The 26,912-nt window shown below is 42.3% G+C and overlaps 1 protein-coding gene across 4 annotated transcripts in view; it reads left to right on the top strand.

The window, feature by feature from the left end:
* ARHGAP22 (Rho GTPase activating protein 22) overlaps positions 1 to 26,912 on the top strand; it is a 341,624-nt gene that overhangs the window by 267,350 nt on the left and 47,362 nt on the right. For all 4 annotated transcript variants that reach the window (XM_030203167.1, XM_030203166.1, XM_030203169.1 and 1 more), the window contains 2 exons: positions 18,979 to 19,186; positions 25,947 to 26,079. In XM_030203167.1, coding sequence (XP_030059027.1) covers positions 18,979 to 19,186; positions 25,947 to 26,079 — 341 coding nt within the window. The remainder of the gene's footprint in view (positions 1 to 18,978; positions 19,187 to 25,946; positions 26,080 to 26,912) is intronic.

The following is a 26,912-nucleotide window of genomic DNA, read 5'->3' as shown; positions in this document are numbered from 1 at the left end:
GGGAACAGGAACCCAAACTGTAGGAACATAATGCAAGGTTCCATGTTAGGAATCACCGCCCAGGAAAAGGATTTAGGTGTCATTGCTGATGATACATTTGCTTTTTCATGCGGCTGTATGCGGTATCTTCCATCTTGAGTAGAGAGGTGTGGTAGCCGTGTTAGTCCACTTTTAAAGGTAATCAATAGAAATAAAACAAAATAAAAAATGAAAAAGAAAATAAGATGATACCTTTTTTATTGGATATAACTTAGTACATTTCTTGATTAGCTTTCGAAGAAGGGCAACCTTCGAAAGCTAATCAAGAAATGTACTTAGTTATGTCCAATAAAAAAGGTATCATCGTATTTTCTTTTTCATGTTTTATTTTGTTTTATTTCTATTAATGATACATTGAAACCCTCTGCTCAGTGTGCAGCAGCGGCTACAAAAGCAAATAGAAAGTTAGGAATTATTAGGAAAGGAATGGAGAACAACACTGAGAATATTATAACACCTTTATATTGCTCCATGGTGCAGAATTAGAAAAGGCACAGAGAAGGGCAATAATAAAGGGGATGGGCCAACTTCCCTTTAAGGAAATATTAAAGAAGTTAGGGCTTCTTAGCTTGAGGAAGAGATGATTGAGAGGAGATGTGGTAGAGGTCTATAAAATACTGAGTGGAGCGGAACGGGTAGACGTGAATTGGTTCTTTACTCTTTCAAAAAATACAAGGACTAGGGGGCACTCAATGAAGCTACTATCTAGTAAATTCATTGCCAGAGAATGGCATAAAAGCAGTTAGTTTAGCAGGGATTACAAAATGTTTGGACAAGTTCCTAAATGAAAAGTTCATAAGCCATTATTAAGATGAACTTGGGAAAATCCACTGCTTATTCTTGGAATAAGTAGCATAAAATCTGTTTTACTCATTTGGGATCTTGCCAGGTACTTGTGACCTGGATTGGCACCTGCTGGAAACAGGATACTGGGCTACATGGATCTTCAGTCTGTCCTAGTAGGGCAAGGCTTACGTTCTTATGTTTTCCATTGTTAGGATTTTAAGTTTGATTCTCAGAATATTTCAATAAATGTATGTCCAGGGGGGGTTCAGTAGTTTGTTCTCAGTAAGTTTCAGGCTTTTTTTTTTTACATTTGGCCGTGGGTGAAAGAACAAATTTCTGGGGTAAGCAGTGCTATTCATTATTTGGATGATTTTCTTTTCATGGGTCCAGCATAAAGTGTTATTTGCTAACTTCTTGTGGCTTCATTTGGGACAATTGCTGTGAAATTTGGTAATCCTTTAGCTAAAGATGAATCTCAGCGGCCTTGTACAGTTCTACAGTTCCAGGTGTTGGGCTAGATTCAGTTCAGATGTGCTCAAACTACCTTTGGATAAGGTTCAAAGGTTGGTTAATGAAGCTTTAGGGGGAAGTCAACAAGGTGCAATAGGGCTCTAAGTTGCATTATTTGCCCCTTAACTCATGTATTAATAATAAAGTGCAAACAATAGTTTCTTCCAAAAGTATTTTCTAGACTGTTTTACTGATCCTTACGGGAGGAAGGCAATACTTTTTTCCTCCTTTTTTTTTTTGCCCTTATTGCCAACTAATTATTACTAAACCTAGATAATCAGTTCAATCTCAGAATTCTTGTCTTGTCTTTACAACCCCATCCAGAACTGCAACCACCATACACAGCCAATCATACAAACATGACCATATACCGATGAATATGCACACTCCCACGTGACATACCACACACATGATGGCATAAACATGCCTGTAATCTTACATACACATTCACAGAAAAGTACAGACATACAAACTCCCAAACACATGCACAGAAATGCACGTGTAAACATTCTCCCACATCTGCATATAGAGACATTCACTCACTCCGCCCTATCAGACACAAATGTATTTAGGCTTACAACAGCATAATGCTGAATTACATTTTTCAATCATTGTTGTACAGGTAGATCAGAAAACAAACCCAAATAGGATTGATCCTTGCTGAAATTCCACAAGAGATAGATTTTGTGTGCAAAAATTCTGGATACATATGGCTATTATCAATTATTTACAAAGTCGTAAAGAGTAAATCATATATTGTAGTTAGCAATATCACAGCTATTAAGAGCAATAGAGACAAGTCATAAAAGAGGATCTGAGATAAATTTAGCAGCTGCAGAATGAAAAGAGATGAGGAGAGAAGAGGGGAAAAGTAAACACTTACAAAAGAAATCTCAGTTGGAACTTAGCTCCCAAAGAAATAACATGCGGTTTATGTGCTAGAAACTTCTTCCTATGTGCTTGAGTCCATTTAGATATATCAGGAAAAATAGAAACTTTCCCTCCTAAAAAAGTGGAATCTGAGAGTCTGAAAAAGAGATGCAAAAGAGCCTCTTTGTCCTGCAGGAAAATAAATGTCACCAAAAGTGTTGATCTAGAAACCACAACTCGGGCATTCGGCACACACTCAGACGTATCAACCCCGCCCCCTTCAATACCACACTACAAGCTGTATCTTCGATAGAATTGGATTTATTTTGGCCGCAGCCAGGAACATCAAAATTGTTACAACTTAAACAAATTACATTACATCTTCTAATATGCCAGCATGCATTTCTACCCAGGTACACAGCTTCTACACGTAGTTGCATATTCTGGGCCACAGGCCAAGCCGTACCAAGCCCCTGTGGCCCCCTGTGCTGTTTTCCAAGCACCCGACGTCACTTGGTGTCTCCCGTTGAGGGAGGCACCTACCACATTTACAAAATGAAGTTCTAGGCCTCCCGGCCGTCTAAGCCAGGAGACAAGCTGTATACACGTTGTTTCCTTATAACAAGGCTGCTCACATGCAAGCCTACCATTTGCATCAACTTGATAACTTTCCACACAACTCTTTCTACAGCAGTAGTTACCCCAAACTTGTAACTGTTATGTGTCAAGCTGCTGTGTACCCATTGCTGGCTGTGCGTAAACATTGTTGCTCTTCTCCTGCCTCCAAATTCAAAAGGACTTCCTCTGCAGTTCGAATTCCTCTCTCCTCCTCCCTTGCTCCTCCCCTTCTTTCCTGCCCCCTCCCCTTGCTACCCCTTGTTTCCCTCCCACTACTACCTCTGCTCTCTAGCTGGCCCTCCCTGTACCCTCCCCCACACTTCTGTCTTCGCTGGCCTTCAGTCCGGTTGTGGTCGGCCCCCCCTTTAATGGGTGTGCCTGGTTCTCTTCTTCAAAAGAGCTTTCCAAAATGTGAGTAATATTTAAACTATCAGAAGATACATCCACAACAGAATTAACATCTGGAGAACTTGAACATTGCCTAGGAACTGGAAGATAATATATCTTATGCAAAGGTGGAAAACTGGATCAGAACATTTAAGTTTCTCCTTCAAAAATCTGTAAAACAGATCTTTTGGGGCTACTGTCGTAAGTCTGGGAAAATTCAACAACACAGGTTTAAATATCTCACATAATTGTCAAAGGTTTCAAACCTATGATGAACCAATGTTCTGTACTGAGCCATACTAGCTTGTACAGCTTGGGAATACTGTACCTGGGATTCTAAGGCAAGAATCTTCTCAGAATTAGTTTTCAAGATGAATTCACATTTGTTATTCCTCTGCAAATGTTGGTTAAATAAGGAAGATGTTCCAGCACGTACTCCATTGGATTCCAGTACAGTCCATATGGCCTCCAAAATCACCTCTGTGGGCTTCACCAAGGGGGGAATAGATGAAACAGAGGGGTAATCCTCTTGAAACCCATTTCCTTGCAAAGACTCTCCAAATCTAGATCTTGAGCCAGGTCTTCCATGCCTTACTCTAGCCGAGATGAATTTGGCAATTGTGGCATACCCACAAGTCCTTCATGCAACATTCCTTCTGTCAATGAGAGTGACCCCACTGTTACCGCGTCTCATGGCAGTTGAGGAAGAACCGGACCCGCTGGGCTGAGTGACACCTCACTCCAAGGCCCAAACTCTCCCTCGTTGTTACTCTGGTTGACAGCACTTTCCAGACTGATAAATATTGTATTGACTTTTGATCTTCATTACTTGCAGAGTGCTGTATAGCCATATAATCATTACTCAAAGGGAATCCTGAAGCAGGCCTCTGAGGCCAAAACACGATTTATGTCGAGTCCATTTTATCCTGAATAAAGCTTCTGATGTGAACTTTTTAGTCCATTGGATGTTTTTGTTCTATATCGTTCTCCGTGTCACCCCCGCTTGTCTACTTAGTAAAAGGAGCCCTAAATGTTGGTGACCTATACAGAATTACCCCCTATAAATACTTATATGCATGCCATATATAAGAGTTCCTAGGGCAAAGTCGCAATATACACGCACACTTCATAAAATATGGCCACACACTCATTTATCCCTGCCTTGGAGCAGGTGTAAACTTTTATGTTTGAACTTGCATGGTAATGGGATTGCTCCTAAGTGCTGATTTTATAATGGCATATAGGTACCTCACGTTTCTTTCATAGAATATTCTTCCATAGAAGATATTTGTTTTACACTGTCTTTTGCTTTTGAAATCATATCCTCTACATTTTGTTTAACTGTGGAGGTGGATTCAACAAGTGACAGCATTAAACCTAACCCGCATTTATTCAGGATAGCATTCCATCTGGCCATAAAGGACTAGATTCCATATATGGCGCTGAGAAAAAAAACCCACTTAGCACTATTCTATAAACTGTGCTTAAAGTTAGGCACAGTTTATAGAATAGCACTTATGCCCAGGAACCGTGACTACATTTAGGCATGATCATTTACACCAAAATCTGTGATACTGTCTTTGTATACAATGATTTTTTATTCTTATTTTGTCATAGTTGCTTTAATCATTAACATGTTACACTTGCAGTATGCATGTGTTTGCATATTTTAAATATTAAGTACAAACAGCCCCCATCTTCTTCATATTGTCATTTATATAAATCTACTTCTTGTATGTGTGCATATCTATTATTTATAGTCTTTTCATTTTTTATCAGATGGTGGCCCTTTTACAGAGCAGTGGCTTACCTCTCGCACTTTCGGGACTACTGCCAGCCCAATGCAGCCACTGGCAGTAGTCCCACCCTGAGCGCGCTATTTCCGGGTGAAATAGAAAACCTCTGGAAATGGCTTGGTGGCAATAACCCGTCCGTAATCAGGCATTACCATGTGCTGCCCGGTTGCTGCCAGGTTAGTGTGGGAGCCCTTAGCGCCACCTCAGTGGGTGGCGGTAAGAGCTCCCAACTGCATGGCCATGTGATAAGAGTTATCTCACCGCATGGCCATTTTTGGAGGAGACTTTTTTTTCCGGCTGTGGGAAAAAGGACCCCAAAATGATTTAGATACAACCTTCAGCAATGTATTTTGTGTATTTTATTCTTTTTTTTATACCTGTATATTTTATACTGTATATTTGATTTTAGATCCCTGAAGCAGGCACTTAGTTGAAACACGGTGCCGTTTTACATATACTACATTTGGAATTGTTTACCCTATTTTCCACTTTGCATCTTTTTCAACACTGCATATGTTTTATCAACATAAGTTCAAAGACATTGACAAACTGTATAAAGACCCTTGAAGCAGACACTTAACCGAAACATGGTGCTGTGTCGGGTCCTCTCAAGAATAAAGTATTTTATCCTCCAATCGTCCTCCTGTTGTTTTTTTTTTTTTTTTTTGGGGGGGGGACACCATGCTGGCTACACTACTCGTTCTGTGAGTACTTTTATACATAGTGAGCAACAGTCTTGTGCTTCTACAGCTTTCATTTACACTAATGGAAATGTGGTGCCAATGCTCACACCTAAATAGGCGTAGATCTCACCTTACTCTATAATTATGTACGTAAATGGAAGGAACACCCCCAATCTGCCCCTCACCCTCAGCCCATTGTTTGACTCACACATAAAATTAGATGCATACGTTTTAATTAATTCTAATTAGTGCCAATAATTTCTTGTTAAAAAGTCACTTATCAGTGCTAATTAGCTTGTTCAATTACATTGTGTCTGCAAATTGGGCAACTACCCAAATTTACATGCGCTATTTGTAGCGCTTTTTATTGAATTGAGGGGAAAATGTTTCTCCTAAGTAAAATATTTTGAGCTGTTTAAGTCTTGTACAAGTAATTCTCTAGGAATCATGTGATTTTTAATGTCTTGCACTAAAGTACTGCCATGTAAGTCTGCAGGGGTCAACCATTCATAAAGAGAGAACAACTCAGCCCTCAATATCATTCATAGAATCTAAACTAGCTGTATGTTGCAAAATGCCAAAAATCTTGACATCGGAGTAACTATAGATGTCATTAGAGAATTGTACCTTAATTATGCAAAGATGAACCCATCAGCAAGATCAATCAATAGCAATATTACAAGAATAAATATTTGTAAGGCAAGAAAAATAGACCATCAAAACCATACAGAACACTTCCCTTAAACGTATTGGGTGTGATACTTGATTCGTCATTATCATTAGAACCACAAGTCAATTGTTTATATTAGAAGGTCTTTTCAGGCTTCATCAGTTCAAAACTATTTGTTCATGTTTTCTTAGATCACTTTGCTTTACTGGTTCATAGCTTAATTTTGGCTCAATTGGATTATTGCAATTCTATTTATTCTGGGATATCAGTTACATTGAAGAGAAAAATTCAGATTTTACAGAATGCAGCCACTCGCCTACGAAGTCTACTTTGGTGACTGTATTGGTTGCCTGTAAAGGCAAGGATTATATTTTAAGTATCATGCTTTGTATTTACATTTTTTTCTGGAGAAATATCTGTGTCTATCACAAACTTAAGGGTCTTTTTACTAAGCTGTGGTAAAAAGTGACCTTAGTACGCCCTTACACTGCTTTTTCCTGTGTACTAAGGACATTTTTACTACAGCAGTGAAATGGCCAATTTTCTAGTTTTTGTATTAAAGACCATTAATGACCATTAAAAAATAATTACTGTGCCTGCACTTACCAATACCTATTTTTGGCGGTACGGGTTCACGCACTATTCCTACGCTAACCAGTTAGCACATGGTAATGTAGCCCACTCTCCACCCACAGACATACCCCCACCAACAAAAATTTTAAAATATTTTTTAGCACATGGTTAGCATGTGTCAATCTGGAACTTACCACAGGAGCCTGAGCGTGTCCCACAGTAAGCCATTTTAATGTGATAAGCACGTGCTAGTGCTTACTGCAGCTTAATAAAAGGGCTCCTTAATGTCTATACCATCATCTAAGAAAACTTTTCACTTCTTTTCAAGCACCCCACTACTACTACTACTTATCATTTCTAAAGCGCTACTAGGCGTACGCAGCGCTGTACACTTGAACATGAAGAGACAGTCCCTGCTCGACAGAGCTTATAATCTAATTAGGGCAGACAAACAAGAGATAAGGGGGATATTAAAGTGAGGATGATAAAATAAGGGTTCTGAACAAGTGAATAAGGGTTAAGAGTTAAAAGCTGCATCAAAAAGGCGGGCTTTTAGCTTAGATTTGAAGACTGCCAGAGATGGAGCTTGACGTACTGGCTCAGGAAGTCTATTCCAGGCAGATTTGGAACACTGTGGGGCTCATTTACGAAAGAGAAAAATGTCTAAAAAGTGGCATAAAGCAGCATTTGGATGTTTTTCTCCACTACTCACATCACTGCACTGGTTACCAATCAAGGCAAGACTACTTTTCAAAACGAGTAGCCTTATTTTAGAAATACTATTTAGAATGGCACCTGAATATATGCTAGACATGATTGACCTAGTGCAGAATCCAGAGGCCACCTACTCCTGCACCTACTCAACTGCAGAAATGTAACCTTTAAAGCCATCTACACAGCAGGATTTAGCTACCTGGGCTCCAAATGGTGGAATTCTATACCAAAGACCATAAGAAACATCACTAACTATCTTCAATTCAAGAAAGAACTGAAAACCTACCTTTTCAAAAAATGTTATAACTAACAACACTAAACATAAACACACCACCTCTGCAAATCTACCTTATCAAAACTCCTCAGAAAACCACACAAATAATCACCTCACTGATATCAATGTCCTAACTCACCTCTGTTGCCTTGGCTGTGATCTGGATCATGAATCTGGAGGCATTCTTGCTGTTAATGAACTTTGTTTCTGCTTGTGACTGTCCTATTGTTTATAGAGTTCATTTTTTAATTGTATTTTTTATTATAAAGCACCTTGACCTGTTTGCCAGAAAAGGCACTATAACAAGTAATATTGTCTAGCCCCCCCCCCCCTCAATGGAAGACCTCCTAAAGTAACTCTATCCACTGGGACCCCCACCTCCCAAAGGACCTCCCCCCAGGTCTACCTTTCAAAAAAATCCCTGGTTCCAAGTGGGGCTGGGCAGGAGCAATCCTCAGACACTTTTGCCCTTGCTGGTGTTGAGTTTAAAATGGTATCTGTGACCTCTAGCAATTGTTTCATGTTACTACCACTAGGGGTCATGATACATATAAGAGTAAAGAAGCCCTAAAATGGAAACATGAGCCCTATCGATAGTTCTATGAGATTACCAGGGCAGGAGCAACAACATCTGTTTTTTTACAGCAAATACATCTAATCTAGTAAAACAATAATAGATTAAACACTGAGAACTGCCCGTTTCATATGAACTAACAAGAACATAACATACTGGGTATCCTATTTCCAATAAAGGTCAATCCAGGTCATAAATACTTGACAGGATCCCAAAAGTGGCCAGATTCCATGCTATTTACCTCTGGGAATAATTTGTGGGTTTTGCCATGTCTATATTGTTAGTAAAATTGAATGGATTTGTCCTTCAGGAACTTGTTCAAACATTTTTAAACCCAGCTAGGTTAGCTGTTGTTATGACATCTTCTTGCAACAAATTCCAGAGCTTAATTGAGTGTTGAGTGAAAAAATGTTTTCTCCAAATTATTTTAAATATGCTGAATATTAAATTCATAGTATATTCCCTAATCCCCAATTCATATTTGCTCTATTTTATCTGTCTTCAGTTATTTGTTATACAAACTGAATAGTCCTAACCTCTTTAGTTTTTCCTCATAAGTGAGCCATTCTTTTTTTATTATTTGGTCACCCTTCTCTGTACCTTTTCTAATTCCAATATACATTTTTTGAGATATGAATATCAGAATTTCACAAAATATTCAGGATTTTATTGCAAAATGTACAGAAGCATTATAATATTCTTCATTTTAATTTCTATTCCTTTCCTAACAATTCCTAACATGCTGTATGCTTTTAGGGCTGCCACTGAACATTGAGCAGAGGATTTCAATGTATTGTCCATGATAAGGCCTAGTTCCTTTTCCTAGGTGGTGACTTCTACTATAGAACCTAGAGTTGTGTAGCTAGAGTCTGGGCAGGGATGGCACTTATCCAAGCAGCGGTAATATTCAATGTCAGTGCCAGGATAGCAAACTGGGCAGATAAAACCATATAGAAAACAGTCATATCTTTGCCCAGTTAGCAATCTGGGTACTGGCACTGAATATTAGCCAGTACCTGGATACTTCTGGGTAGCAGCCTGAACAGTTCTGTGGTCTCCGTTCTCCCGTCCTCCCTCCTGACCCTGCAAGTGCATTGGCTCCCCCAACAAGAGCCAATCATCCTCCCTTCCTCCTCCCAAGAGCATTGTTCCTCCCGATTCCAATCCCCCTCTCTCCTTGACATTGGTCTCCCTGATTCCAATCCCCTTCCCTCTCTCCCCAAGAGCCTTGGTTCCCCTGATTCTGCTCCCCTCCCTCCCTTAAAACATTGGTCCCCTAACAAAAGCCATTGGCCCTCCCCCATAAAAATTGCACTCCACTTAAAGACCCTCCTCCTAAACCCCATGTAGGCCCTCCTGGGCATACCATTAGAGTCCCTGATGGTCTTTTAGCACTCAGAAAGCAAAATAGTCCTGTGTGTTTATATTTTTGCATCACTCACAATAGCACTACTCTACTTTCATTTCTTTCTTCTTATTCAGAGTTATCTGTCACCTGCTGCATTCTTCTCAGCACCCCAGCTCAACTGTGATCTAACTGCCTGGACTACTCACTTAAAGCACATGATGATTGGAGGATTCCACCCACCCTATTCCCAAAGTCCTGCCCCTCAATTAAGTCCCTCCTTCTCCTGTTGTCAGTCAATCTCCTAGCTGTCTTTACTCTGAGGGTGTATTTCAGAGCCATAGTATTACCTGGTCTTTTCTCTTTCTTTCTTTCTGTCTTTCAATCTAGGATGGGAAGTTCACAACTCCTTCTGCTTTGTTATCCAGGTACTGGCCTGAATATCGACCTGGATAACTTTCAGTAGCCATGCAAGCCCAGATATTCATTACCTGATAGGCAGTGATATTGAATATTCTTGGAGAGTGTTTGCCACCAGACACCATGGGAGCAATTGTATAACTGGGTGCCTCCATTTAGGCACTTTGAGGGTGTACGGTAGGAGAACACTGTATTCTATAATGGAACCTGGGTGACTAAGTTCCATTTTAGAATAATAGCATAACCAATATTAGCATATCTAACATTTAGACACCCATGCTTACACCAGTCATAGAACTAGCATAAGTGCAGGTACACAAATGTTGAAAGATGTACATAACTTACACTATTACTACTACTGGTCAATAAATCCAGATCCCCCTCTGCCCCTCCCTACCTCAACAAGTTATTTATTCTCCTCTCCACTGTCTCAGATTGGCTGATAACAATCTTCTCTCCTTACCACCACCATAAGAGTCAACTTTTCAAAATGATTGGGGGTGCTAAACCCAATAGAACCTACCCCTCGCTAGACACAGTCAAAGAGTTTACTCAATATTGGGGGTGCTCAAGCACCCACAGCACCCACAGAGCTGGCTTCTATGACCACCACCATCTCTCACTCATCTGAACAACACTAAAGACTCTGCCTTCAGCTATTTATGTCCCAAGCTTTAGAATGAAATCCCACGTCACGTCCGTGATCAACCTACTACTGCAACCGTCAAACAGCCATTAAACACTCACCTTTTCGGACTGTAAACGGGTACCTCTCTTGTGCAGCCAAGGATAGAACAATCTCCTCCCGCCACAGGCTCCCGGTACAATGAAGAACCAGATGTCCACCAGTAACTTCAATCTTAAGAACTTTTATTCCATGCAGGTTTCTAGTACACAGTTCCAATAGCAGCATAGCACATACCAGGATTCAATACAGGCTTACAGGCTTCAGTCTGGGCTCTTTATCCAGGGCACAATAAACAGTAATTCAATTCCCCAGACAAACAGTTCTTTCAGTTCATCATCACAGTTCAGTCACCCAGTAGCAGTTTCTACCTTCTATCCTTTTTTCCTTCAGGCGAGTTCAATATTTTAGGGACTCCTTCTACCCAAGGATTTTCCCCTGCATCAGCTTCACAGTGAATTCAATACTTTTGGGACTTCCTCTCACCCAAGGAATCTCAGCCTGCTTCAGTACTTTAGGGACCTCCCTGCCCAAGGATTTTCAGCCTGCAAATACTTCTCTCCTTCTGCTTCTCTCTCCTGAACTGAACTAAACTGCTGGGACTCCTTCCCACCTGCCTAATCAATCCCTGGCTTCAGCTACCACCACCAATCATTCTCCTTCCATTAGCTTCCTCACACCCAAACCAGCTGAGTTAAGCATTAGACTAATGAGACCAATGATGAGCTCCTGCACACAGGGTTTCCTAACTCTCTTTCCGCCTAGTGGCAGCCAATCTACACAACCTGCCAGCTTACACCCATGTCTTCCCTGATTGCAGCTAGGAGTCCAGTCCGGGTTCTTCATCTCACCCTCTGGCTCCTTGCCTGCAATGCCTTCTGGGACTTGTATTTCAGACTGAAACTGCCTTAACCCAACTATCCTGGAGGTGACTTTATCACATACCCCCCCACTTAAGAAATTGCGAGTCCCTTTGGGACCTTCCCAGGGATTCGCAATTCTCGAGAGGGCCTCACTATCTTCAGACCTCATGGAGATTCTGGCCCAAGCTACCAGCTTCCACTCCCAGCTTCTGCTCCCAGCTCCCAGTATCCAGCTCCCAGCCTCTGCTCCCAGCATCCAGCTTCTGCTCCCAGCATTTGGCTCCCAGTGTCCAGCTCTCCGCATCCCGCTCCAAATCTCCACTCCAGCTTTTCTCTCCGGCTCCACTGCATTCACCCTGTAAAGCCAAAAAAAAGAAAGAGACCCAAGTGCGATATCATTACACTGGTCCCCCTTTCAAGCCAGCCCGGTCCACTCCTGGTCTTCCCCACTTCTCTTTATCCAGCCTTGGCCCCCCCTAGGTACCTCTTACCTGAGGCATCCAGGATTAAAGCATTTAGGCCACCACGACCAGACTCTTCGGCTTGCATGGATCCATGTTCAGTCCCATCTAAGAAAGTGCCATTTGTAAACGGGTACCTCTCTTGTGCAGCCAAGGATAGAACAATCTCCTCCCGCCACAGGCTCCCGGTACAATGAAGAACCAGATGTCCACCAGTAACTTCAATCTTAAAAACTTTTATTCCATGCAGATTTCTAGTACACAATTCCAATAGCAGCATAGCACATACCAGGATTCAATACAGGCTTCAGTCTGGGCTCTTTCTCCAGGGCACAATAAACAGTAATTCAATTCCCCAGACAGTTCTTTCAGTTCATCATCACAGTTCAGTCACCCAGTAGCAGTTTCTACCTTCTATCCTTTTTTCCTTCAGGAGAGTTCAATATTTTAGGGACTCCTTCTACCCAAGGATTTTCCCCTGCATCAGCTTCACAGTGAATTCAATACTTTTGGGACTTCCTCTCACCCAAAGAATCTCAGCCTGCTTCAGTACTTTAGGGACCTCCCTGCCCAAGGATTTTCAGCCTGCAAATACTTCTCTCCTTCTGCTTCTCTCTCCTGAACTGAACTAAACTGCTGGGACTCCTTCCCACCTGCCTAATCAATCCCTGGCTTCAGCTACCACCACCAATCATTCTCCTTCCATTAGCTTCCTCACACCCAAAACAGCTGAGTTAAACATTAGACTAATGAGACCAATGATGAGCTCCTGCACACAGGGTTTCCTAACTCTCTTTCCGCATAGTGGCAGCCAATCTACACAACCTGCCAGCTTACACCCATGTCTTCCCTGATTGCAGCTAGGAGTCCAGTCCAGGTTCTTCATCTCACCCTCTGGCTCCTTGCCTGCAATGCCTTCTGGGACTTGTATTTCAGACTGAAACTGCCTTAACCCAACTATCCTGGAGGTGACTTTATCACAGGACACACATTTGCTCTCCCACCATAACTGCTTTGTGTACATTGCTTTTCTAGTTTCCTTTTCTCCCTTCCCTCCTCTCTCCCTTGCCTAACTCCGCCGCTCTCCCTTCCTCTCCTTTTTTTTTAAATTGAATTTCGTAAACTGCTTTGAAGCCTGTGTTAGGCCTCCCCGTGGTCTATCAAACCTGTGGAATAAATAAATAAATATTATGTAAGTTATGTACATAAATTGGAGCCCTGCCTATGTCTTCCCATGTGTACAACCCCCTTGCAAATATACACTATGAAAGATAGCTGCATATTTACAGAATAGCACTTAGATAGCTCAGTGACATAAATGTTACTGTTTATATATATATATATATATATATATATATATATATATATATATATATATATATATACGTGTGTGTGTGTGTATATATATATATATATATATCAGTGATATTCAGCCATTATACATATAGCTAAGCAGTTTATCTTAAGTCAGCATTTTTTCCTGTCTTAAAACTGCTTACTTATACAGATAGGGCCGGATGTTCATTACCATGTTACCCAAAATCCTTCTTGTTATACTACTATTATGTTCTTTCATTATCATGTTGTCCAAGATCCTTCTATAACACTAAATGTCTATTTTCTAAAATATTTCCACCACTCATGATGTATTGTAAGCCACATTGAGCCTGCAAAGAGGTGGGAAAATGTGGGATACAAATGCAATAAATAAATAAAAATAAATGTTCAAAACAATTTAAACGGCCAGGAGAGGCTCCTGGCCATTTAAATCACCCGTCCAGGGTTAACTGGGCATTTTCAGCGGTACTTAACGGGATAGAGCTTATGAAATTGCCTGGTTAGCACTCAAGCCAAAACCGGCTATTGGGGGGAAACGTTCTGTGGGTGGAGTCAACACTTAGCTGGTTAAGTGCCAATATTCAATACTTAACCGACTAAGATAACCGCATAAATAGGAACACATAAAACGCAGTCCTGTGTTTATATGGTTCTTCATAGCCAATTAAATGCCAAATGTCGCACATAACTAGCTATGTTTTCACCAGCTCCCACAGAAATTCAATGCCGGCATTGAATTTCCAGGTATAATGTCAGCAGCGGTCAGCAAAACACTGATCATTGCCAGCTGAATATCAGTCCCATAGTGACTGAATATTGCCGTTATACATACACCCTATTTATGTCCTACTCTTCCCGGTACTATCCATATACTGCCAGAGCAGTTAGAAGGAATTTTCAGCCGCACTATCTGTATAGTGTGGCTGAAAATTCATGGAAAGGAAACTTATACACTAGTAGCTGCCATGAATATAACATCAATTATAGCCAATAATTGGTAGTTCATGCCAATTAACAGCTAATTATGTGCACATCTGAGACCATTCTACTTGCATGCACAACACTGCACACTATCCCTTTGATTCTATACAGTGCGACTTGTGTGCACAAATCCAGTCGTAATCTGGTTTTGCATGTGCAACTTAATTAGATAACAAGCCAATCAGCACCGATAATTGCCACTTAAGTAATTATTGACACTAATTGACATTAATTAGAATTTACATGCAGAACTGTGATGTGCGAAATTCTAACAAAGTTGAAAAGGGGGCGTGGCCATGGGCATGGAATGGGCAGGTTGTGGGCATTTCTAACATCTATGCATGTTATAGAATACACCCGATCTGCACATAATTTAGGTATTTATTTATTTATTTGTTGCATTTATACCCCACATTTTCCCACCTATTTGCAGGCTCAATGTGGCTTACATAGTACCGTCAAAGGCGTTTGCCCAGTAGGTGGATAACAAATACAAAGTTGTAAAGTGATCTTATGAGGTATTAGTGGAAGGTCAGAATGGATGAAGATTGCATGTTGTCCTGTTCGATCATAGTCATGCTGTGTTGGTAGGTGAGGAGGGTTACGTGGGGTCGTTGGGGTAGGTCTTTTTGAAGAGGTTAGTTTTTAGTGATTTCCTGAAGTTCAAGTGGTCGTGGATTGTTTTCACAGCTTTTGGGACCCATTCCATAGTTGTACGCTTATGTAGGAGAAGCCAGCTGCGTAAGTTGTTTTGTATTTCAGTCCTTTGCAATTTGGGTAGTGTAGGTTTAGGTAGGATCTTGATGATCTGACTTTGCTTCTTATTGGTAAGTCTATGAGGTCTGTCAGGTATTCTGGGACTATGCCGTATATGATTTTGTGGACTAAGGTGCAGAATTTGAAGATGATCCGTTCTTTGATTGGGAGCCAATGCAACTTTTCTCGGAGGGGTTTGGCACTTTCGAAGCGTGTTTTGCTGAATATCAGTCTGGCTGCTGTATTTTGGGCGGTCTGGAGTTTTTTTATGAGTTGTTCTTTGCAGCCCGCGTAGATTCCGTTGCAATAATCTGCATGGTTTAGGACCATTGATTGTATTATGTATCGAAAAGTTGTTCTTGGGAAGAAAGGTTTTAATCGTTTGAGCTTCCACATTGAATAGAACATTTTCTTTGTTACAGAGTTTACTTGGCTCGCGAGGGTAAGGTTGCAATCAAGTGTGACACCGAGTATTTTCAAACTGTCCGAGGTAGGGAGGATATGTCCTGGAGTATTTATGGTTGTGGGTTTGTATTTGTTATATGGAGAGGAGAGGATGAGGCAATGTGTTTTTTTGGTGTTCAGTTTCAGCTGGAATGAGTTTGCCCAGGAGTCCATGATGTTCGTTGATTTTGTTGGTTATTTCTGCCAGATGATATCTGAAGGGGATGTATATTGTAACATCATCTGCGTAAATGAATGGGTTAAGGCCTCGGCTGGATAAGGACTGTGCCAGTGGAATCATCATCATCATGTTGAAGAGTATTGGTGATAATGGTGATCCTTGAGGTACTTCACAGACTGCTTTCCACGGTGGTGATATGTTTGACTTTGATTTTACTTGATAAATTCTGGTGGTTAGAAAGCCTTTGATCCAATTAAGTACGTTTCCTTCAATCCCGAAGTGGCCTAGTATTCTTCGTAGTTTGTTGTAGTTTACCATGTCGAATGCGCTCGACATGTCGAACTGGAGGAGGAGTATGCTTTTGCCTGTGGCAATCTCCTGCTTGAATTTAGCCAGGAGGGTGACTAGGACAGTTTCGGTGCTATGGTGGGATCAGAATCCTGATAGTGAATTATGTAGTATTGAGAACTTGTCCAGGTATGCCCATGAAACGCCCATTTCCCCGACCATAACCACACCCCTTTTTGCCTGCACACATTAGAAGTTTGGAGCACTTCATTACAGAATATGCTTAGCGAGTTGTGCGTGTAAATTCTAATTGGTGCTAATTACTGCTCATTATTTCTTGTTACATGCTGTTATTAGTGCTCATTAGCTTGTTAAGCTTGTTAAGTTACGCGCGTTGTCCTAAAATCTGATTGGATTTCAGTGCAGATCTTTAGGCATGCTATGTATAATCTGGGAGTTAATGTGTACAGCGCTGCATACCTCTAGTAGCAATATAGAAGTGATTAGTAGCAGGGCCGGTCTTAGGCCGAGGCGACCGAGGCGGCTGCATAGGGCCCCGCGCGGCGCGCCTCAGTCAGCCTTGACCTAGTTCCGCCCGGGGATCGCCGCCGCTCGTCCGAACTGCCCGCCCTCTTCTCTCCCCCACGATCGATCACCGATCCCTTTCCTTTTTTGCTTTTAAATTTACCTCCAGTCCAGCAGCGTCAATGAAAGCGCTCCCAGCCAGTAAAAGTGCTTCTCTTCGCTGTGTCCCGCCTTCTTCTGATGTCATGACGCTGCCGGACTGGAGGTAAATTTAAAAGCAAAAAAGGAAAGGGATCAATGATCGATCGTGCATCGTGGGGGAGAGAAGAGGGCAGGCAGGGGAAAGAGAGACATGGATGGGATGGCAGGGCTCAGGGAGAGAGGGGAATTGCTGGATACATGGGTGAATGGAGGGGGGCAGGGGAGAGAGGAACAGATGGGAGGGCAGGGCCCAGGGAGAGGAGAAATTGCTGGAAATGGAGGGGAAGGGAGAGGGGACAATTACTGGATGTGGATGGAGGAGGGAAGGGCAGAGAGGGCCAAGGATGGACTTGGATGGGATGGCAGGGCCCAGAGAGAGAGGGGAATTGCTGGATACATGGGTGAATGGAGGGGGGCAGGGGAGAGAGGAACAGATGGGAGGGCAGGGCCCAGGGAGAGGAGAAATTGCTGGAAATGGAGGGGAGGGGAGAGAGGAGAATTGCTGGATGTGGATGGAGGAGGGAAGGGCAGAGAGGGCCAAGGATGGACTTGGATGGGATGGCAGTGCTCAGAGAGAGGAGAAATTGCTGGAAATGGAGGAGAGGGGATAATTGCTGGATGTGGATGGAGGAGGGAAGGGCAGAGAGGGCCAAGGATGGACTTGGATGGGATGGCAGGGCCCAGGGAGAGGAGAACTTGCTGGAAATGGAGGGGAGGGGAGAGAGGAGAATTGCTGGATGTGGATGGAGGAGGGAAGGGCAGAGAGGGCCAAGGATGGACTTGGATGGGATGGCAGGGCCCAGAGAGAGGAGAAATTGCTGGAAATGGAGGGGAGGGGAGAGAGGAGAATTGCTGGATGTGGATGGAGGAGGGAAAGGTAGAGAGGGCCAAGGATGGACTTGGATGGGATGGCAGGGCCCAGGGAGAGGAGAAATTGCTGGAAATGGAGTGGAGGGGAGAGAGGAGAAATGCTGGATGTGTATGGAGGGCAAATTGTTGAATTTAAGGGCTGGATCGGAACACTTTGAAGGCAGATGCTGAAACTGGAGAAAGGATAGGGACAGGGGGCTACAGATGGTATACAGAACACATAAGGACACAGGAGGATGGTGGACACGGTGAGAGAAAAAATATCAAACGGAAAGAAGACACTGCATAAAACAGAAGACACTGGGACCAAAGCGAATAGAAAAACTAAATGATCAGACAACAAAGGTAGAAAAAAAGTATTTTATTCAGAATTTATTAATTGGAATATGTCAGCTTTTAGAAATGTGCATCTGTGATATTTTGCATGTAAGTTTCAATTTTTCTAGTATTGCTGCATGCTGAGTCTGACTTCTTGAGGTAACTTTCCATTCAGTATTTTGCCTTCATATTTGTTGTGTCATGTGTTTTTCATGTGTGATCAAGGTACAGTATCCTGCTAGCGTGTAGTATTTGCAGCCCTTTTTTTTCACAAGGTAGTGTATTGGTGTTATAGAGCCTGGTGTAATTACAGTTCTGCCTTTCTATGCATAAGGTTGTAGCTCGTCCTGTCCTTGGAATTAGTGCTGTTATGGTTTGGTAAGGTTCTGACTGTGTTTTTGCACAAGTTTGTGTATAGTGTTTTGCAGTGGAGAGATTGTGTGTCCGCACCTCTGACCCCCCGGGGTTATGAGAATTTGAACTACTAATTGTGGACTTGAACTGAATAATTTCTTGGGAGAGGGGGGTTTCATGATAGCATTGTGCTTATTATTTCAATCAGTTTTTCTGTACAAGTTTAGCTTCATTTGTCTTTATTTGAAATTTCATAAATAAAAAATTTTCTAAAAACTGAATAATCTTATCAATGGGCGGGGCGGGGCTAGGATAGGGGCGGGGCTAGGATGGGGCCCCACCAAATTGGTCTGCATAGGGCCCCGCACTTGCTAAGACCGGCCCTGATTAGTAGTAGTAGTATACTTGCTAGCAGACCAGCTGAAATGAATGTTTGACTGTTTCCTATTTTCAGGAATCTTCGGCCAGCGCCTGGAAGACACCGTGCTCTATGAAAGAAAGTATGGCCAGAGGTTAGCTCCACTACTGGTGGAACAATGTGTGGATTTTATTCGGGAGCATGGGCTTGCTGAAGAAGGCTTGTTTCGGATGCCAGGCCAAGCCAACCTAGTAAAGGACCTTCAGGATGCTTTTGATTGTGGGGAAAAGCCTTTGTTTGACAGGTATGTTGTACTTTCTGGTTGTCAATCAGTAAGAGGGTAATTTTAGAAAATGCAGTTAATATGAAGACCCAAAAGGTGCCTATTTCCAGCCTAGGGGCACAGCTAGGGGGGACATGGGGCCTGCCCCCCCCCCCAATTTTATCCGGGCCCCAGGTTTGGCTGGCGGGGGTCCCGAACCCCCACCAGCTGAAGCCTTCTTCAGCGCCGGTCTCCAGCGCAGCCACGTTTTCTGCCTGCCCCCTGCTCTTCTTTCTTCTTGCTCTTCCTGTGCATGCTGACGCTCAGCGTCAGCGTGCACAGGAGGAGCAAGAAGAAAGAATAGCAGGGGGCAGGCAGCAAACACGGCTGCTCCGGAGACTGGCGCTGAAGAGGGCTTCAGCTGGTGGGGGTTGGGGACCCCCGCCAGCAAAGGTATTTGTTTGTGAGGGGGAAAGGCGGTGGGTGGGCGAGGAGGTGAGGTGAAGCGGTGGGGGGGGGGGGGGGGCGAGGAAGCTAGTGGGTGGCGGGGCGGCACTCAAAATGTGCCTCCAACCTCAGGCTCTGGCCCCCTCCCACCGTGAGGTCTGGCTACGCCCCTGTTCCAGCCTATGTGTCTTTATAAATTACTAGTGGAAAAGCAGCAGATATTGTGCCCTAAATGACGTCACAGACATTGAAGCCTGCTCAGGAGCAGACCTAAATGGTAAGTGTCTAAAGTACAAGTATTTTATAAAATACACATGGAAATCATGTCTCCATCTGTACGTGCAGTGCCCAAACTCTGCTCCAGAACACATGTACATGTGACTCACATAAAACTACATACTGTCTTCTTATCCTGTGTACATTTATACCATGTAACCAGGTCACCCTTCCAGGTGAGAGCCGGGGTCGACCCTGCTTAGCTTGGTTAGCTTTTCCCCAGTACGAGCTGCAACCACCGCCTTGCTGCACTGCTTCTAGCCTAGTTTAACTGCTGCCCAGCTGACCTGCGCCCAGGATCAGCTCACAACTGGGACACACAAACTTCAGCAGTCTTATAGTTCTTGAAAACCACAGGTCTTTATTCTCTCAGCATCTTTTAATACAGCTTTAATCTTCAAGCAGTTTCTTCCTCAAGAATGCAAGAGTCAGTTCAGTCTTTCCACATTCAGCTTATTAACACAGTCCAATCTTACTCAGAATATCACCCCCCAGCAAACCTTTGTCTTGCTCCCAATTGTAGCCTTCCCTCATCAGCACTATCTTCTACCCTTAGATAGTTTATGGGTTAGCTTCTTCCACCAGTGGCTTCCCCACTGGATTATTTTATCCTCTCCAAGTATGCACAGCTTGGGCCACACTCCCGCCACCAAAGCCTTTACCTTTCCTGAGGAAGTTTGAGCAAACCTTCCAACCTCCATGCACTCCTCCTTACCTTCTCCTTCTACCTCTGCTTTATTCCACTCCATCTCCTCCTCCTCCCCAAGCTCCACCAGCTGTTCCCCATCTCCAGGATCAGACCTCATCTCCCAATCAGTCATTCCACCCTCCCCCTCCCGAGAGTTCAGCTGACCCTGCACTGGCTTCTGGGGAGTGTAGTTCTTTTCCTGCATTACAGCTTTCCCTGGCAGTTTGATCCCTAGAGGGCGCCCTGCTCTCCTAGCTGGGCTGAATGACCGGGGATGATGCCGGCTGAAAGAACCACTATCCCCTCTCCCTTGTACCCGCCCTCCAGAGTGCTCACAACCAGTAACCCCTGGGAAATTTTTATTTAAAAAGCCTTTATGTGTGAAAAACACCTTTCTAGAATGTAATTATGTATTTATGACATTTGTAGCCTGCATTATTTCAAACAAGTTCAGGTTCGATTTAATTTTGTTTATTAAATTTTATAACAGTCATAATATACATCTTATGAGTGATAATACACAAATCTGGAAAATAAATCTAAAGAAATATAGATCATTTAGCTAAATTTTTCATTAAATATCGACCACAATAATATTTAGGTAATTGATCCAAGAAAGGAAATAACAAAAAAGAATTAGATATATATACTTATACATCTTATAATTAACTAAAATTAATGATACAGCTTACCCAGGTGGCTTACTCCAAGCTATCTTACAGTGTATCGTCTATGACTAGACTGTTAAATTAACCTCTTCCTTGCTTAATAAGAATTCTTCTAATTGTTTGTGATCAAAGAATTGAAATTGCTTAGATTGAAATAATATATGACAAATACAAGGAAATTTAAGTACAAAGCTTGCACCTATTGCCAGAATCCTCGGACGCAAAGCTAAAAAAAACTTTGCGTCTTCTCTAGATAAATCAGGGTAAATTCTTATTTTAGATCCCAAAAATGTAGAGTCCAAGTGTCTCAAGGAAAGTTAGAGGTTCCATGCCTGTTTGGAGCGTGAATCTAGTCGGTGGTTCACAACCTTTTGGTATTATTATTATTGGTTCTACAGGTATGTGATTTTCACATTATATATATTTTAAGTGACATTGAGGGGCATAATCAAATGGGGCGCCCAAAAACTATCTAAACTTGCTTCCACACTTGTACGTATGTCAGAGAATCAATAGAATGACTGAGCACAGAGTCCAGGGTAAACAGCCAAAATGTGACACCAGTATGGCACACCAAAATAGATTTATTTGATGAACTTAGACTTTAAAGACATTCCCAAAATGAGAAAAGGAATATTTATTAAGAGGATAATTAGTAATGAAAGCTGAAGAAAAACTGAAATAAGAAACTCATTTCTACCAAAAAGGGATGAGTTGAATTTTCCTAAACAGAATTTTTTTCATGCAAGCATCTACTCATTTTCTGCATTCAAAGAAATATTCCTCTTAGGTTAACACTTGAATACTCAACTAGGAGGGGCATAATCGAACTGGGCCAGCCATCTATATGGCCGGCCCCGTAAAGCGGCATCCCAACCGTATTATTGAATCAAGATGGCCAGCCATCTTTCGTTTCGATAATACGGTCGGAGCTGGCCAAATCTCAACATTTGGGCCGGCTTTAGAGATGGCCGGCAATGGTTTTCAGCGATAATGGAAACTAATGGCGGCGATCTCAAACCCGGCCAAATCCAATGCATTTGGTTGTGGGAGGAGCCATCATTTTTAGTGCACTGGTCCCCCTCACATGCCAGGACACCAACCGGGCACACTAGGAGGCACTGCAGTGGACTTCAAAAATTGCTCCCAGGGGCATACCTCCCTTACCTTGTGTGCTAAGCCCCCCCAAATCCCCCCCAAACCCACTCCCCACAACTGTACACCACTACCATAGCCCTTAGGGATGAAGGGGGCAACTACATGTGGGTACAGTGGGGTTTATTTTGGGGGGGGAGTTGGAGGGCTCTCATTTACCACCACAAGTGTAACAGGTAGGGGGGGATGGGCCTGGGTCCACCTGCCTGAAGTGCACTGCACCCACTAAAACTGCTCCAGGGACCTGCATACTGCTGTCAGGGAGCTGATTATGACATTTGAGGCTGGCATAGAGGCTGGCAAAAAAAATGATTTTTAATTTTTTTTTGGGTGGGAGGGGGTTGGTGACCATTGGGGGAGTAAGGGGAGGTCATCCCCGATTCCCTCAGGTGGTCATCTGGTCAGTTGGGGCACTTTTTTGAGACTTGGTCCTAAAAATAAATGGACCAAGTGAAGCCGGCCAAGTGCTCGTCAGAGCCGGCCTTCTTTTTCCATTATCGGCCGAAGCCGGCCATCTCGTAACTGGTACGCCCCCGTCCCGCCTTCCGTACCCTGCCAACACACCCTCTTTAACTTTGGCCGGCCCTGCGACGGAAAGCAGTTGGAGCCGGCCAAAATCGGCTTTCGATTATACCGATTTGGCCGGGTTTAGGAGATGGCCAGCCATCTCCCGATTTGTGTCGGAAGATGGCCGGCCATCTCCTTTGAAAATAAGCAGGTAAGTGACATAACATTTTCAAAAATTAACATTACAGGTAAACCCTAGTGGTTAATGCAGTGGCCTATGAACCAGGGTAACTTGGTTCAATTCCCACTGCAGTTCCTTGTAATTCTGGACGTTGCTTAACCCTCCATTGCCCCCGGTACAAAATAAGCATCTGTATATGAAATGAAAACCACTTTGATTGGAACTACAGAAAGGCGGTATATCAAATTCCATCTCCATTCCTTTCCATTTATGATATAATGATAAAATCTGTTTCATATTCAGCTACAAGAAAAGAAAAAAGGGGTTGGTATTTAAAAACACACACCTGGGTAGGATTGGTTCCTACCCGGATAAATGCAGATGAGAGGGATAATCAGCAGCTCTATCTGAAACGTGTCACTGAATATTTTCTCTGACCACCTTGGCACTATCTAGATCACGGGTGGGCAACCTCAGTCCTTGAGGGCCGTAATCCAGTCAGGTTTTCAGGATTTCCCCAATGGGAAATCCTGAATACCTGACTAGGTTGTGGCCCTCAAGAACTGAGGCTGTCCACCCTTGAACTAGATAATGCCAAAGTGGTCTATGGGCGGAGCCAGAAGTTACCCAGTGAATGACAATATTCAGACTGCTAATCAGATAGCTATGCAGATAAAGTTAGGACAGCATAGCCAGTCAGTGTGGACTCCAGATATTCAGCCGTAGCCACTACCAGGCTTAAATGGTCAGTATTTTCAATGGAGAAGGGTAGATAGTGGAGTTCCTCAGGGGTCTGTGCTGGGTCTGCTGCTTTTTAACATACTTATAAATGATCTAGGTATAGGAATAACTAATGAGGTGATTAAATTTGCTGACAACACAAAGTTATTCAAAGGTTTTAAATCGCAAGAAGATTGTGAAAAAATTGCAAGAGGACCTTATGAGACTGGGAGACTGGGCATCCAAATGGCAGATGACATTTAATGTGAGCAAGTGCAAAATGATGCATGTAGGAAAGAGGAACCCGAATTATAGCTACGTAATGCAAGGTTCCACATTAGAAGTCAGAAAGGGATCTAGGTGTCGTCATTGATGATAGGTTGAAACCTTCTGCTCAGTGTCCTGTGGCAGCTAAGAAAGCAAATAGAATGTTGTGTATTAATAGAAAAGGAATGGAAAACAAAAATTAGGACGTTGTAATGCCTTTCTATCGCTCCATGGTGCAACCGCACCTCGAATATTGTGTTCAATTCTGGTCACCGCATCTCAAAAAAGATATAGTGGAATTAGAAAAGGTGCAGAGAAGGGCGACGAAAATGATAAAGGGGATGACTTCCCTATGAGGGAAGGCTAAAGTGGCTAGGGCTCTTCAGCTTGGAGAAAAGACAGCTGAGGGGAGATATGATAGAGGTCTATAAAATAATGAGTGCAGTGGAACGAGTAGACGTTGCATGCTCCTTACTAGAACTAGGGAGCATACAATGAATCTACAAAATAGTAAATTTGAAACGAATCGGAGAAAAAGTTTCTTCACTCAACATATAATTAAACTCTGGAATTAATTGCCAAAGACTGTGGTAAAGGCGGTTAGCTTAGCAGAGTTCAAAAAAGGTTTGTACGGCTTCCTAAAGGAAATGTCCAAAGGCCATTATTAAATTGGACTTGGGGAAAATCCACTATTTCTGGGATAAACAGTATAAAATGTTTTGTACTTTTTTGTGATCTTGCCAGGTATTTGTGACCTGGATTGGCCACTGTTGGAAACAGGATGCTGGGCTTGATGGGCCTTTGGTCTATCCCAGTATGGCACTACTTATGTACTTATGAGTGGAACGGGTAGACGTGAATTGCTTGTTTATCCTTTTCAAAAATACTAGGAGTAGGGGGCATGCAGTGAAACTACAAAGTAGTAAATTTAAAACAAATTGGAGAAAATATTTCTCCACTCAATGTGTACAGTAATTAAACTCTGGAATTCTTTGACAGAGAATGTGGTAAAAGCAGTTAGCTTAGTGAGGATTTAAAAAGGTTTATATATCTTCCTAAAAGAAAAAATCATAAACCATTATTAAAATGGACTTGGGAAAATCCACTGCTTGTTTCTGGGACAAGCAGCATAAAATATATTGTACTGTTTTGGGATCTTGCCAGGTACTTGTGACCTGGATTGGCCACTGTTGGAAACACGATACTGGGCTTGATGGACCTTTGGTCTGTCCCAGTATGGCAACGCTTATGTTCTTATGTTAATATCCAGATTTACTTTACTCTTAGCGACCAGCATCTAAAAAAACGCTGACTGACATGGACTCAAAATCAGGGGGGAATTAATTTTCATAGGTAAATGTTAATTAATTAATTAATTAATGTTGTTTGAATTAAGTTTACATGTTTTTCAGTAGTAATTCAAACTGAGTTGCATTCAGCTACACTAGGTATTTCCCTGTCCGTGGAAAGTTTACAACGTAAGTTTGTACTCACCTTTAAACATTGGACAAACCATCTGACAGCATAAAATGCCAGAAGCAGATGCCTAGAACTCTTCTCTGATACAGAATTTACTGTATCTTATGCCACGAAGAAGAAAAATGATTTGCTGTAGTGATTTTAACAAGATATAATTAGCATTTTCAGAAAGCCTGTTAATTCACTGTAAGTATCCCTTAAGGTAGCTGTTAGGGAGCCTTTGTATGCATTGTTCATACCTGTTAGAAGAATGTTTTTGTGCTTTGCTCTTTTGAGGGTTTGCCAAGTAAATGCCTGGGTTCCCACAAGCCAATAAAAGCTTGCTAATTGCATCTGAATGCATTTTTTTTGAATAGCTGTGGTTTGCTTATGTACCTGAAGGCTTCTAAGATTTCTCTTTCTATCCTCTTGCAGCAGTACAGATGTTCACACTGTAGCGTCTCTCCTGAAATTGTACCTACGAGAACTGCCAGAACCCGTCATTCCCTTTGCCAAATACGAGGATTTTCTTTCCTGTGCCCAGCTGCTGTCTAAGGATGAGGATGAGGTCAGTGTCTCTCATCTCTACCTAAGCTCCAAAGAAAAACTGATTGTGAATTTGCTTCTTCTGAGGAGCATAATTTATGCAAAATTGTTTGCTGCCTGCTTATTTACTAGTACAATGTGTTCTGGTCTAATTAAAGGGGAGATAAGCTATTCTAGATAAGTGGTGGAGTTAGAGATACATGAAAAAATGTTCTTAAATATTTTCTTGACATTTCATGTGGTAGGCAGTTAAGAAGAAAGTTATAGGTATTTTTCAGTACCTTGTGAGGTAATACCCCAGTCTGCAAACTGTCTCACACCACAAAAATGACAATATATTTCAGTTGATGTTCCCCAGAGTTGAATCTGTGCTCTAGAGGAAACGATAATCAAAGAAGTCAAGAGCAAGATTTTGAAACCATAGTGTCTTTTTTTTTTCTTTTTCAAAATCTTGATTATATTGAGTTTAATCAGTATTTGGAATGCACTGCATCCGTTTTGACAGATCCCAACTAAATCCCTATAATTTATTTGGAATTCCGATGCATGCTGGCATCCTGATGGCACAGAAATTTGATTATTGACATCCTCCCTTCACCAGTGATTTTTCATGTACTGTGCTGCAGAATTCTTCTACCCCAAAATAGTGCAACTGTATATGGCGCTCTTGGAAACTGAGTCTTGCACCCTCCCCATGAATTTTGATGATTAAACAATCGTCCCAAACCCACCTATCTTAGAATAATTCTGCAAAAAATGCACAACTGGATATCACACCCTTAACAGTAGCATTGCATAACCTGCATGGAAAAAAACTCGTAACAGCCTTGAAAATTGCTCATCCTCCCTGAGGGT

The sequence above is a fragment of the Microcaecilia unicolor genome, chromosome 5 (assembly GCF_901765095.1).
Source record: "Microcaecilia unicolor chromosome 5, aMicUni1.1, whole genome shotgun sequence".
In the NCBI taxonomy this organism is placed as follows: Eukaryota; Metazoa; Chordata; class Amphibia; order Gymnophiona; family Siphonopidae; genus Microcaecilia; species Microcaecilia unicolor.
Note: the sequence above shows the minus strand (reverse complement) of the source record. Positions and strands in the feature narration are given on the sequence as shown.